Raw genomic sequence first — 15610 nt, 5'->3', positions numbered from 1 at the left:
CTGAGTTCTGAGGAACTCTAGGTTTCTGCAGAAGCCCCTCAGTGTCTACTGTAATGAAGAGAAAAGGTTCACCAGAGGATGTGGCCCCCAATTTTATCCAGAGAAAAACTGCTTTACATACATCGAAGTTCTACTTATAGCCCATTTGAAAAAAATGTGCTTCTGCTAAAACTAAAGTTTGACTAGCAATGGCCTGCAGGACCTTTCTGATCCCTCCCAGCCTTAACAGTCCTTGATCCTATGTGACAGAGGGGGGCCATGCGAACACTGCATTTTACTGTTGTACAGATGCCCCTCAATCGTGCTGACGGCAGAGCTGCAGCGTTTCCTAGAGCCTGTTGTCACAGCCTGAGCAGCAAAGCTAGGTAAACCAAAGTTCAGGTTCCTTGCAAGGCTGAGGCAATAATGAAATGCACTCTTAAATTTCACGTGGTTGGGGACCGGCCCCGTGGCCGAGTGGTTAAGTTTGCATGCTCTGCTTCAGTGGCCCAGGGTTTCGCCAGTTCGAATCCTGGGCGTGGACATGGCACCACTCATCAAACCACGCTGAGGCAGCAACCCACATGCCACAACAAGAAGGACCCACAACTAAAAATATATGACTACGTACCGGGAAGCTCTGGGGAGAAAAAGGAAAAATAAAACCTTAAAAAAAAAAAAAGTTAAAAAAAAAATTTCATGTGGTGATACAGATGCACAAAGCAGCAGTTTTCCCCAGAGTGTTATACCTATGACCTTGGAGTCACCATATAGGTGTCTTGAGTCAGACACAAAAATGTTAGGGGTCAGGAATAAAGACTACTGGATCCAGAGTCCATTAAAAAAGGCAATCCAATTCCAATCAAGAAAGAACACCACAAAAGTTTATCTAGTCAGTCCAGCTGATAGCCTAATTACCATCCAAATACAGTGCCTACTCTTCTTAACAAGGTATGAAGAACAAAGCAAAGTTACCCTCATGACACACTTTCAAGTCTACCTTTATCTGAAGGCTACACGCAGGAAACACCACAGATGGGGAGGGAGACGGGAGTCTCACTAAACACGATCTTCAAAGCCCTAGCTTCAGACAGAGATACCTTCTCTGTGCTGTTTCTTGGTTGTCCGTATTTCACGGGGCATTAAAAAGGCCACAAATGTCACTCTACTTCAATTCTGAGAACAGACAAGCAACAACAATGTGATCTTACCTGGGTCCTTCCTCGTCACCCTGAAAGAAACAGAAAGAAACAGCATTAGAAATCAGCATTGGTAGAGACCAATTTAGGTTTCTCTCTCTTCCCTCTCCTCTCCCAACCCGAAAGCAAGGCTAGTGCATTTACTGTAACAGTCAAACCAGCAGACATCTAAGGGCTGACAAGGGCTAATATAAGCCCATGTTCAAACTGCCCAGCAGAGATGAACTTGCCCTTGCAAGCAGAGAAGTGAATGCACAGACCTAGGAGGCCTAAATAATAGCCCTGCCTTTTATTTGTGTAGCTGGCAGTATTTAGTTCTGAGCAAACTGAGAGCCCAAAATAGCAGCAGGTCTTAGGCAAAAGCTGACCAGCTCCAAAAGCTTCAAGCTGTTTCCCTCAAAGACTCCTTCCTACCTTGGTCCAGCATTTTTTTCTCCAAACATGAACACAGCCACTCGAATACAGAGCACACTATGGTGGAAAGGGCACTGAACTGGGACTCAGGAAATCAGGATTCTAGTCCAAGCCCTGTTATTTATTAGCTATGTGCCCTGAGGCAAGCTAATTAACTAATCTGGACCATGGGCTTCTCCTTCGTAAAAAGCAGTTCTGGCATGTAATGGTCCACATCCTTCTTCAGCCAAACAGTGGCTTTTCTCTTCTTCTCATTCATTCTCTGCAAAAACAATGTAGAAGGCTTCTTTGTCTGGGTACTGTGTTCTCTGAACCTGACTTTATCAGTGATCACAGCAGACTGCTTTGAGCCTCTTTTTGAGAGCAAACAAGATTTTTCAAATGACTCTTCAGCCTTTTCCAAGGGACCTCACTCATCCATTTAGTAACAAGGTATCGTTCACGTCTTCTTGAGCCATTCAGGGTTGGTCTCAACAGAAAATGTATCTCCTAGCTGTTGATAACTCCCCAGAGAACTTATCTGATTGATTGTTCCTATTGGTATAAAGGAGAATGAGCTCTGAGTCAGACTCTGTGGATTTAAATCTTGACTCCATCACGTGCTTGCTCAAGTGTTACCCCGGTCAAGTTATTGTGCCTCTCAACTTCGAGTTCTTAATTTGTAAAATGTGGGTAATAATTGTCCCTGTATCATAGGATGGGCGTGAAGATTAAATGAAATAATGTGTATAAACATCAAGCACAGTGCCTAAGATACAGGATGCACTTAATAAAGGTAATTATCAATATCAGTAACAATTCAGTATGATACCTTAAGAAGCTACTACATGTGGGCTCTAAGGGTAAAAGACAACTCATAATGATCTAACCTAGGAGCTCCCTTTCTAGACCAGGGGAAACAGACAGAAAATGAACAATGACTAAATAGGCTAAGGACTCTATCAAAGACAGAAACAGAATGCTTCGAGAGTCAAATGGGCAGTGATAAACACTGCCTCTCCAGGAGAAGGTGGAAGGCTTCACAGAGAAGGTGACATTTATAGTGGCACTTGAGGGATAAGCAGGATTTTCCCAGGCCGACAACAGAAGACGTGGGAAAAGCACTGGACTAGCAAGAACAAAGGCACAGCAGTTAAAAGAAATGTATGTTTAAGGAATTCTGAGTTCTGCAAAAGCAGAGAATACGGACGTGTATTTGTGTCTTGGGCGGGGACGTGGGGGTGGTGGTGTTGTGGGGCTGGGGGTTGTGAGGGAAGCTGAGGTAAAGGGAGATTGCCAGGGAACAAGCTTATAAAGGACAGCTGCTGCCAGAAAGGTAATTTACATCAGATTATCCACTGGAGGCTGGATAAGAAGGGCATTTTAGCAGACGGTTAAGGATCTGCAATACTGGTAAGAGTGCTAATCATCTGTACTCTAATGAGAGAGAAATGTGGGGTGAGAGATGGAAGGAGGGTACAGGGATCGTGGATGCTTTCTGTGCCTTTTGATCAACTGGCATGTCTTATGGGAACTATAATCTAGTAAGAATGAATTTATATAATTTAAATTTAATATGAATTACATAACTATCAATAACATAATTAAGCCTCAACACAATTTTTCAATTATCTTTGGATGTGAAAACATAATCGTCTAGGAGAACCGTATGGAACAATGTATCTGAACTTTCCCCCGTGATGCAGAGCAAGTCCTCAGGATCACGTGTCTTGCTGCAGGGGTTGAGAGATGGCCTTCGTCAGTTAGAGGGACAGGGCTTCAAATTCTGGCTCGTCTGTTTCAACAACAAGGCTCTTGGCAACTTACTTAACTTTTCCAAGATTCAGTTTCCTCATTTACACATGGAGACCCTAATTCTTAGAAATTAAAATAAATGAGAAAATGTGTGTAAAACACTAAGCAAGTGTCTAGTACATTTTAAGTGTTCAATGAATGGTGGTCATTATTGTACTTTCCCTGAATTGTTAACTAACAGCACTTCTAGGGGGAGTGGGGAAGGACAGAGAAGATGGGGCACAAGATTGTGCTTCACATTCATCCATTTCTGTTGCTTATAGATATGTGGTTCTTTTCAGAAACAATAATTACTATCACAAAACATGGGGTGGACCAGGGTGAGAGTTTCACTGTTGAAGGAATGAATAAATGAATGAAAGAACAAATACACACACATAGGAATTATAAGGCAATTCTGAATAGGTCAGAGACATTCAGCAGATTACTAATCTCGCTAGCAAAAAGTGTGCACATGCTATTCCTGCTACCCCAAATGTATATACCTCTTCTGAAAGCCTAGCTGATTCCTGTCCATTCTTTGAGACCAAGCCTCACTGGGAAACGTTTCCTCACTGACAGGCTAGGTGGAGTAATCCTACTCTGTCCTCTGCATCTGTAGGGCTCCCACTTCTGGGCAGTAGTTAGAGCAGAAAACTGACAGTCACAGCGCCATACAAGGTCTCCCTTTTTGAATTCCAAATCCTTGAAAACAGAAACTGTGTTGTTCATCCCTTTATTTACTGCCACCTAGCACAGCGCAAGGCACACAGTAAATAATTATTCAAGAAGGAAAGGAGGGAGGGCAAGAAGTAGGATTTAAGATTAGTTTCTACCACTAGTATGAGTAAATTCTGGTTTCAGAAAATATTAGAACTGAAAGTGTGTTAAACACCAGTTTCCACTTAAATGACTTACTAGATTAAGCAATGCTCCCAAATTGCTCCGTAAAACACCCTAACTGCTCTTGGCTGGTAGGCTACACTCTGGGACAACCTCTCATTTCTGCTTCCATCAGTGGAAATGGATATTCACCAAGAATCAAACAAGTCTGTTCCTAAGCCTGTTGATATCGGTTGAACTTATAATTATGACGACACATTTTATTAAATAACAAAAAATGAGTGCAAAAGAGAAGAGTTGCTTCCATGAAAAGTTGAATGCTTCCAAAATTCAATAAAGATGAGTTACTTAAAAACAGCTGTCAATTTTGATGTAGGTGAGACAAGCAAAATATCAGAAAAAATGAAGCATAAAATTCTAGAGTCTATATTTAGCTTGCTTCGAATGTTACTCCTCCTCATTATAAAGAGTCTGAAATTGGACTTTATAAATGGTGCAGTATGGGTGTGGTTTATGCCAGAAATATGACATTCCACCCCAAATAGCAAACCCATATTCTCAAAGAAAAGGCTGTGACTCAGAATCAAAGACAAACACAGATACATATTTCAAGTTTAAAATAAACATTTCGGGTATGCATGCATCATTTTTAATGATTTACTCATTTGAACTGACTTCTCCTAAGATTATCTTACTGCAGCTCAGCATTTTACTCTCAAAACTAGACAAAAGATAGAAATGCTCACGACATGCAAATAAAAATAAAGACATACCATTTTTTAATACTTGACTCTGGCAAAGAGTATTATAAAAGAACTAAATTCAGCCAAAAAAATTAGAGAGTTTCAAAACTGGTGATGAAAATGTAAACTGATACAATTGTTTTGTGGACAGTTTGGACTAGGTGGAGTAATCCTACTCTTTTGTGGACATATCATACTCAGTAATTACTTATGATTCACAAACAAAAACATTTACTACAATGTTATAAACAACAGTAAGATGCTGGAAATAAAATGAGGTAAAAGTTAAATTTATATCATTGATTCAGGATTCAAACATTATGTTTATGAAGAATTTCTAGTAATATGAGGAAAATTTAAAATACGATGTTAGGAAAAAGCATGAGGGGATGAACTAACTTTATTGTGGTAATCATTCTGCAATATATACACATATCAAATCATCACATTTTATACCTTAAATTTACATGCTATCTGTCAATGATATCTCAATACAGCTGGAAAAAACCCCACCGACACACAAAAAAGAAAAAATGGAACAAATATAACACTCAGTGATAACTATCTACTTAGTGTGTTGTGTTTACTTTCTGCTTTGTCTATAAATTTTGAATATTCTATAATGATTAAGAAAGAAAGAATTTTATGTAGTTATTTGACGAGGGGAAAGAGCACATCTTATTAGACCTGTGGGACTGTGAAACTCCTTCTCTATCCTATATTCTATAAGATGACTCAGAAAGATTAAAAACACATTTTTAAAAAGAAACGTCACCAAAACACCACCTTGTAATCTCTGGGCTCTTTCAACCAGCAGCTCTGTGCCTCTACCTGACCTAATCAAACTCACCGGTACTGAAGGTTCCTTACAGCAGACACACTGTATTCATGGGCTGGTTCCGGAACAATTTTTACCAATCAAAGGCAAATAGCATTTGGGCAGGTGGGATATCTAGAATTTTGTCTTTAATAGCTATACTGAGGTATAATTTTTAATAACATAAAATTACTGGTTTTAAGTGTATATTTAATGACTTTAAGGAAATTTACAGAGTTATACAACTATTACCACAAACTTGCTTAAAAACTATACATACATACACATACAAAATTATGATTTTTTCATTAATTTCTTTAAAAGCATATGACTGTTTAAGCTAAAATTAAAATTATCTTGCAGTGTTTATAATATATGTAGATTTTACACATATGAAAATTATAACATAAAGAACATGGAAGGAGAGTAAACTGGCCTATACAGTTACAAGGTGTCTACATTTTATGTGAGGTGGTATGATATTAATTTTAAGTAGAATGAAAATTTAAGGATATACATTATAATCCTCATAGAAACTGCTAAAAAATAATATAAAGTAATAGAGCTATAAAAGGCAATAGAGATATTAAAATGGAATTCAAATAAATGTGGCAAAAATCCAAAAGATGGCAGGAAAAGACAACGGGAAGAACACAAACAGACGGACAAACCAAAAAATCATAAAATGGCAGATCTAAATTCAACTATATTAATAATGACATTAAATGTTAATGGACTGCACACTTCAATTAAAAGGCAGTGATTATCAGAATGGATAAAAGAATAAGACCCAGCTATATACTGGCTATGAGTGACACACTTTAACAATGCAGACAGACTGAAAGCAAACAGACGGAAAGAGATATGCCACGGAAACAGTAAAGGTAAGACTGGATTGGCTATACCAACATGAGATAGAATAGACATCAAGACAGAGAATTATCAGGGAAAAGGAGGGACATTTCATAATGATTAAAGAGTCAGTTCATCAAGAAGATGTAACAATCATAAATATGTATTTGCTTAATGATAGAGCTTCAAAATCTCTGAAGAAAAGCTGACAGAATTAAAGGGAAAGACAGATAAAGCCTTAATCATACTTGGAAACTTAACACCCCTCTCTCAGCAGCTGATAGAATAATTAGACACAAAAATTAGTTAAAACATAACTTAAAAATTACTATTTTTAAATTAATATTAAATAGAATACTATAGCCCAAACTACAGACTATAAATATATATATCTTTTTTTTGGTGAGGAAGATTGGCCCTGAGTGACCATCCTCCTCTGTGTTGTATGTGGGACACCGCCGCACCACAGCCTGATGAGCAGCGTGGAGCTCCGGGCCCAGGATCCACACCTGCAAGCCCTGGGCTGCTGAAGCAGAGTGCACGAACTTAACCACTAGGCCACTGGGCCAGCCCCAGAATATACATTTTTCTTAGGTGCACATATGCATTCACCAAGATAGATCATATGCTGGGCCATAAAACAAGTGTCAATAAATGTTAAAAGACTGAAATCATTCAGAATATGTTCTCTGATCACAACGGAACTAAATTAGAAATGAATAATTCTAAGATATGTTAGAAAATCCCTAATATTTGGAACTAAACAACACACTCCTAAATAATTGATGAGTTAAGAGAAAAAATCACGTGGTAAATGAAAAAACCTTTCAAGTTGAATGATAATGAAAACCAAAGTTATGTTGTATTTCAACTAAAGCAGTGCTTAGAGAAAAATGTAGATTTAAAAGTTTACATAGAAGAAGAAAGTAGTAAAATCAATGATCAATGAAGCTAGAAAAGAGAACAACGTAAACTCAAAATAAGTAGAAGAAAGGAAATAAGAGCAGATATAAACAAAATAGAAAAGAAAGAGTAAAATTAGCAAATCAAAAGGTTAGTTCTTCAAAAAGACCAACAAAATTAATGAAATACTAGTTAGGCTGATCAAGAAAAAGGGGGAAAATTACAAATTATCAATATCAGAAATGAAAGATGGGTTATCATTCTAGATGCTACAGACAGTTAAAAAGTACTAAGAAAATACTATGAGCAACTTTATACTAAAAACTACAATTTACATGAAAACAGTAAATTCTTTGAAAATTACAGCAAATTTTTAAAAATTAAATCATAAGATGAAATAAAATTTGAATAGCTCTATATTAAAGAAATTGAATTGTTTATCAAAAACCTTCACATAAAGAAACTCTGGGACAGACGGTTGCTGGTAAACTCTACCAAATATTTAAGGAAGAAATAACACCAATCTTACATAAACTTTTTCAGAAAATACATGAGGAAGGAATACTTCTCAGCTTGTTTTCTGAGGCCAGCATAGGCCTAATACCGAAGTCTGACAATGATATAACATAAAATTACAGATGAATATTCCTCATTGAACACAGGCATAAAAATCTTTAACAAATGATTAATGAATTGAACCCAGATAAAACATAATGACCAAGTGGGACTTTATCTCAGGAATGCAAGGATGATTTAATATTGAAAAATTAACCAATGTAATGAACCATTACAACAGAATAATGGAGAACCAAATAATCATTTCAATAGGTACAGAAAAAACACCCTACATAACGTCCGTTCAAGTTATTGCTCTCCAGAGTTAAGGTGTCATTTCTCTCTGGCTACTCTGCTTTCAAGGTCTTTTCCTTGTCCTTAGTTTTCAGAAGTTAGATTTTGATGTGTCTGAGTATGGATTTCTTAGAGTTTATCTTGCTTGGGTTCATTCAGCCTCTTAAATCTCTAGGTTTATGCCTTTCAATCAAATTTTAGAAGTTTTGAGCCCTTATTTCTTCAATTTTTTTTCAGCCCCACATTCCTTTTCCTCCCCCTTACCGAACATGGGTGTCACATGTGTTAGATCTTGATTGTCCCACAGGTCCCCAAGACTCAGTTCAATTATTTTTCCATCTCTTTTTCTTGGTTGTTCAGATTGGATGTCTCTTGATCTGTCTTCAAATTCACTGCTTCTTTCCTCTGTCACCTCCAGCAGTTCAATTATTTTTCACTCTTTCTTCTTGGTTGTTCATACTAGACCAATGTCTTCAAATTCACTGATTCTTTCCTCTGTCATCTTCAATTTCCCATTGAGTCAATCTAGTGAATTTTTTATGTCAGTTATTATATTTTTCAGTTCTAAAATTTTCATTTGATCCTTCTTTATATCTTATTTCTTTGCTGAGATTTTTTATCATTTGTTTCCATGGTTTATTATTGCTCATGGAAACATTTTTATAACAGTGGCTTTAAAATCCTTGCCTGATAATTCCAAAATCTGTGTCATCTTAGTGTTGGCATCTACTGATTGTCTTTTCTCATTAGAGCTGAGATTTTATTTGTTCTTGGTAAAATGAGTAATTTTAGACTGTATCCTACACATTCGGAGTATCATAAGAATCTAGTTCCTATTTAAATCTTTTATTCTAGCAGATAGAACCTCTTTAGGTTCAGAACACTTGTCCTGCATCACTTTTGTGGACTGTGGTTCAAAAGTCAATTTAGTTCACAAAGCTTCTGCAGTGCTGTTCTGGTCTGCCTCCCTCAGGAGACAGGACTCCACTCCACAGCCTCCACTGTGCTAGGGATGGAGGAGGGGCATCAACTCATCATTACCGGGCAAGGGTAGAAGATAAGGTTCCACCCTCGGACTCTCTCGGGGAGGGGCATTGTCTAGTTAATGCAGGGGTGGGAGACAGGAGTTAGAGCTCCATCTACAGTCTCCACAGGAGAGGGGTACTCTCCTCTGCTACTGCAGGGCTGGGGTTGAAGTCAGAGCTCCAGCCACAGGCTCCCTGGGAGAGGGGCACCTCTCCCTACTGAGAAGTCAGACTTTCACCTAAAGGCTCCATGGAGAAAGGAGGACACCTCAGTACTACAGAGGAGGGTATAAAATAGGTTTTTACTCTACTGGCCCCACTACTTCAGTGCCAATTGGGGCTGGGAAGAGGCGCAGTTTGATTTCTGGTGTTCATCTTCAGAATAGGCAGGTGTGGTCAAAAGGTTTCTCTACAGCTGAACAGCTCTTTTCCCAGTCCTTTGGCTAGAGAGAGCAGACCTTTCTTGGCTACTTTCTTGTAGTCTGTGCCCAGTAGTGTTTCCAGTTTGCAGGGCACCCAGGAGGCAAGAAAAACCCCAGGGAACTCCCTGCCATGTGGTTCCTCAAATCCCAAGGTCCCACTCAGTCTGCCATCATTTCTCCACTTTTCAGAGTCTTCTGGTAGGTGACTTAAGTATTTTGTCCAGGAATTTTTGCTGTGATTAGTGGAAGAAGTAAAATGAAATGTGTTTACTCTATCCTGTTCAGAACCGGAAGCTGGAATCTGCTTTTAAATGCATCAAAAAATAAGATGAATTAAGGAGCAGAAGGTTGGAAAGGTGGCTATATATGTAAAATGAATCGGCATAGTAAAATGTTAATGGTAGAATCTAGGTGGAGGTATATGGGTGTAATCTGTAAAATCCTTTCAACTTTGCTGTATGTTTGAAAATCTTCACAATAAAATGTTGGGGTGGGGGAAATCTCTTGGCCAAATTCAAAATGCACGTGATTAAAAAACAATCCGTACCTTGCAAGAGAAAGAGAAGAATTCCTCTGCTGAGTCTTTTGAAAGAAAGGTACTAGAAATCTGTTCTGATCAATAGTTCCCAGATTAGCTGGAATGAGAGGCTATTAGATGGTAACACCTCCTTGTACAAAAGCTCTAGCCAGCTGACTGCTACTTCTTGTTTTTAATAGCTTATTTTGTCCACAGCCTGGTCCTGAGGCCTTGTCAGTTTTGCATCTCTAAGAGTAATTACATCAGAGTTAACAAGCATAGTGTAGCCGAGCAGCTGAAGTGCTTATAGGACAGTTAATGCTGGGGAGGGACTAAATTCATTATTTGAAATGAAAATAAGAGACGGGGATCTCTCTCAAAATTAAATCTTTATTTTTGAAAAAACAAACTAACACACAGAATAAATGTGAGGGCCCAATCTGAGGAGAATTTGGGACAGAGCTATGCCACTGATCTTTTTAGTAGGTCCGCTTGAACTTCTTGTTTATTAAGATACAGTGTGACCACCTCCACACTGTAATAGGTCTTAGGAATGCAAAGCTCTCTAGGACACTGATTCTCCTCATTCTTCCCACAGATACAACCGTGGCATACAGCATATACTGCATAACTGCATAGGGAAAAAGTACAGGCATTGGAATAGGACAGACTTAAATCTGAATCCTGGCTCTGTTTTCTTCTAACTTAAATGACACTGGGTCAGCACCTCTGCATCTCAATATCCTATCTGTAAAATGGAGATAATGAATGCCGCTATCACGAATTCAGTGAAATGATGAATATAAAGTGCTCTCTTGCCTATGTAGAAACATACTTAGGCCCACACTTTCTTAATTCTGGGGAGGATGAAATGAAAAGAACAAGAGCTCATCTAGTCTTTTCACACACTGATGAAAGTTCATCAAGAACCCTGGATGCAAAGCAGCTAACTGTGCAGTGGTCTCTTACACTTCCTGTCAGGACTGCTTGGACAGTACTTGCCCCTGGATTACACCTTTACTCTTCTGTTGCCTGGTTAGTCTGAGGCTAGGCACTCCTGGGCCAAGGCAAGACTGCTAGTTACGGCTGAGCTCACTGAGTCAGAGGCAGTCCTGGAAGGTCTATACAACTTTCCTAGGTTTTCTTCTAAAAGGGCCTACCCTAAACCTCCCTGGCATAAGCTTGACCAGAATTTTCAACAAAAAGCTATGAAACCTGATGAACAATAGCCTCTCTCCAGTGGTGGAAATATAAGTTTTGTTAAACGGCTGACTTACGTTTTTTTAAGAAACAGATTCTAAATGCCTAAATATGTTGTTTGGTAAAATGCTTAAGACTTTTATTCCTGTTACAAAATAACAAATGAATATAGTGACTAACCTTTGTACGGTGGGCGAGTCAACATCTATCCTACGTCTTTCACGTACACTTTTTAGATCTTCACAATGTCCTATCTCACCTGCCTCTCTTAATCCAACAGTTACACTCCCAATTTATACAGTTGGTTCCGTAAAAAAACCAGCCTACGGCACCTTTTGCCATTCCCAGAATCAGTCCAAAATCTTTCATTCTGGCCGCTTTCTGCTCCACTTCGTAACTTCTCCTTCAGCCCAGTTCTCATCCCTATGATGACTTTACATACAGGCTCATTTTACAGCTTGAGAGGCGTCAACTGCCCTCTTCTCTGGTTCTGAGTTCTGGTTTCCCTCCCTAACTAGGATTAGTATTTGATCCACTGACTACACTCCTTTAAATCATGCTGGGAAAATATCTGGCCAGGCCCAGTTGCTGGACGTAGCCCGAGCAGCCAGTACTTACACACTGGTTTACACCCCAGTCTAAACACTTATGCTCTATCTAAGTTTTCAATTCATTCATGTGTAGGGACCACAAAGAGGAATTCCCAGAGCTAACACACCGGGCAGTTAATTCCTTTTTCTTTTACCTCTGCCTTTGGCTCCGCTGATTCATTAGAGGTATCGAGTTGTTCCTTGGCTTGGGCCATCTGAGTCATCAGCCTGTCCATGTGGGACTGGATGTCTGCCAGTATCTCAGTCACATGAGCCGTGGCCATTGCTTCCTGGATGTCCACTAGATGCAGGGCCTTCTGCTCCTCATCAGCAATCACTTTCTGAACTTTCTTAAATTCCTGCTGTATAAACACCTTCATCTGGTCCCGGGTTACCTGTAGAACACAGACAAGGAAGAATAGTAAGTTGAACACACAAAGAAATGGAAGGGTAGAGCTATTACTGTAAGTACTAGGCAGCTCTGGCCAAAATAAAAACAAACCATAGTTCCTACCTGATGCTGAAGTTTTGGGAATATCCTCTAAACAATGCTCCCCTAATATCTTCAATAAATTTCCTGTTAATCTTTTTGCCTTTTTCATTCTTTGGGAAGTAATTCCTTATCCTTCCTTTTTGTTTTCCCTTTTGTTCATTTTTATACCAGTAATACATGATTACTTCTTAAAAATTTAATAGATAAGTGTATATTGTAAAAAGTTAAATTCTACTGTCTCCATCCTGATACCATTTTCCCACTCAGAGGGTAATTACTGTTAACAGTTTGTTATGTACCACTTTAGCCATTTTCCTACCTAGTTATATACATATATGTATACTGACAATTATGTTGTTTTTTATAAATGGGTCATAGTGAACACATGGTTCTGTGTCTCGCCTATTTAAAATGTTAATATGTACAGGTCAACTTTATTCTTTGCATTATTTTTAATGTCTGTATGATACAGATAGATATGGATATTTATATATATAAATAAAAGGATAAATATATCTATTAAATATTTCCCTTCTTAATGAAAGTGTAGGATATTTCCAAATTTTCGCCATTACAAACAATACAGCCAAGAACATCCTTGGATACACCTTTTAATATTTGCATATGAGTTTCTTTATAGACCTTTGGAGTCACTGAGTCAACTTATATATACTCTAAAAATACTGACTGATACTGCTAAACTGCCCTCCAAAAAAGATGCATCAATCACATTCCTACAACAATGTATGAAAGCAAGCATTTCTCTACACCTTCACCAATATTGGATATTAGTGAAGCCTTTAGATTTGTACCCTCATGGGTGAAAATATGGTATTGTTTTATTTTGCAACAACTTTGCAGACCAAATAAAATACAACTGCAGGCTATATTTGGCTAGGGCATAAGGCAAACAAAGTGAGAAACCACCAAAATAAGAACTTCTAAACTCCTTGTTCTGCCAGTGACTCCACTTACTGATGTTTCCTTGCAAGCATGTTTATTTTATGAATATTTTTAAACAACTGCGCACACTGAGGAGCTGAGGTAGGGACCAGGGAAGAGGCAGAACAGTAGACAAAAGGAGAAAGGCCAATACAAAATTTTAGAGCTGAAAAAGAAAGTATCATCCTCTAAGAGAATGCCTTCCTTTTACAGATAAGTGAACAGACACAGCTGCAAACCTGGAGGAGACACAGAGGACTCCAACCTTCTTGTTCCTGGTCTGGTGCTCTGTTCACTACCACAATCTGATGGAAACAAAGTCAAACTGGGAAAACCTAAAAAGGAGACTGAAGAAGAGAAAGACTAAAGGAGAGGGGAAAATGAGGCCATTTTTAATTAGCCCCTTAAAAACTGAAAGAAGCTAGATACATTAAGCAGCTTTTGTAACAATGCCATATGAACGCCAATGAAAAATAAGGCCTGGACGACAGATTTGCTCACACATCAAGTGACTAAGTGACATAAACCCTCAAGAACTCATATACTCTGTGTAGGTGCTCTCCTTGGTGCTAAAGAAAAGGGGAGGGGGAGTGTCAAATGTTATTAATGTCCCTGCAAATTCTGTATCAGATTGAGAACTGTGATTTGTGTTTATTTATGGAATTTCTTTTTATTTTTAGTGTGTATATTTCAAGACTGTTATGCTTTATGGTGACCATTCATCAATGGATCTCTACCCTCGAAATAAATTAGGTCTTATAAGACCTAGGACCTCCTCTTAGAGACCAAACCTAGGAAGTTTTAGCCAAGGGATGAACTTTTCTGAATGCCTACAAAATCTCTTAACAGTTCCAGGTGACTAAAAATGGAGATCATAATAAAACTGACTTGCAATCTATTTTACTAGACTTTGCATACACAGATGGTTCAGAGTTAGGAAGCTGATGTCATAGTCAGGAAAGGTGTGGACCAGACTGCACTAGGTGATAAATCATGGTTTTGAAAAATTAAAGTTTTTATTTCCCATTGCTTTAAGCAGATTTTTTAACCTTTATGTAGTTTATTTTATACAAATTAGGCCACAAATGAGAACTGAAGGCAGAATAATCTACTCTCTAAAACGCTTTATGCCTTCTTCCAACTCCTGTTCTCTACTGATCAACAAATAGGTATGCTCCAACCAAGTTCAGAACGGCAAGAACAAACTTCTGGGTCACAGCATCCTTTCAAATTCAGAGCCCAAAGGACAGACTTCTTGGGGGACTGGGCAGGTGGTAGGTCTGGAGAAAGGACTCCTACCAACAGCAGGAGTGAAATAGCTTTCAAAACTCCCTTTTAGGTTTCATTTCACCTCCTTGCTGTCAAAACCATTCTGCTATAAACTGAACAGTTCTCCAAGAAGTAGGAGGCCCTTCACATCAGCACCTGCTACCTGGGAGCCAGTGACATCATTTCTGAGGAGGTTTCTTAGAACTTCTTCAGGCTCTATCCCATAGCTCCCAGGAGTTGAGAGTGATAGTCTCATACTCTTGACTATACTACACGTGGTGTTATGTAAAAGGAGAAAATTCTACATAAGCAGAGAATAAGGAAGGCTGGATGTATCACAGAATGATGAAACTGGTGGTGATACAAAATGTTCCTTTTTTATAGGATCTACTAGTAGTTGTCAAACCTTTTAAAAGCCACAGAACTTCCCTCATGCCAAACAAAATCTTAATGTAGAACTCCAAAATACAATAGAGCCAAAAGAGGAACTACTCTGGTTAAAAGAAAAATCTCCCCTTCCTCCTTGAAGCACTTCCTAGGGCACCGGCAATGGTCTCCAGGAAAATCTCACCTGAGGGGTCTGGGTCCTCTACACAAATGAAACCCTAAAAGGAGTTTTCTCCCTTTGGTCAACTGACTGGCCCCTAAGTTGTTGAAACTTTAAAGCCCTATGTTACAAGCAAATTGATATATCTTTGTTATGGCTGCATTAGGGTGAAAAGCTATGTTATTACTTAAACATAGCATTGTAATTTGAAAAAAATTGGCCGCTTATTTGTG

General features: G+C 38.6%; 1 protein-coding gene across 2 annotated transcripts in view; it reads right to left on the bottom strand.

Moving 5' to 3' along the window:
* TRIM44 (tripartite motif containing 44) overlaps positions 1-15610 on the bottom strand; it is a 106482-nt gene that overhangs the window by 51744 nt on the left and 39128 nt on the right. For both annotated transcript variants that reach the window (XM_023653873.2, XM_023653874.2), the window contains exons 3-4: positions 12282-12521; positions 1191-1210 (exon numbers count right to left, since the gene is read on the bottom strand). In XM_023653873.2, the coding sequence (XP_023509641.2) occupies positions 1191-1210; positions 12282-12521 (260 nt within the window). The remainder of the gene's footprint in view (positions 1-1190; positions 1211-12281; positions 12522-15610) is intronic.

This window comes from Equus caballus, chromosome 12 (genome assembly GCF_041296265.1).
Source record: "Equus caballus isolate H_3958 breed thoroughbred chromosome 12, TB-T2T, whole genome shotgun sequence".
Lineage (NCBI taxonomy): Eukaryota > Metazoa > Chordata > Mammalia > Perissodactyla > Equidae > Equus > Equus caballus.
The sequence above is the reverse complement of the archived record's forward strand: the minus strand, read 5'-3'. Positions and strand labels throughout refer to the sequence as shown.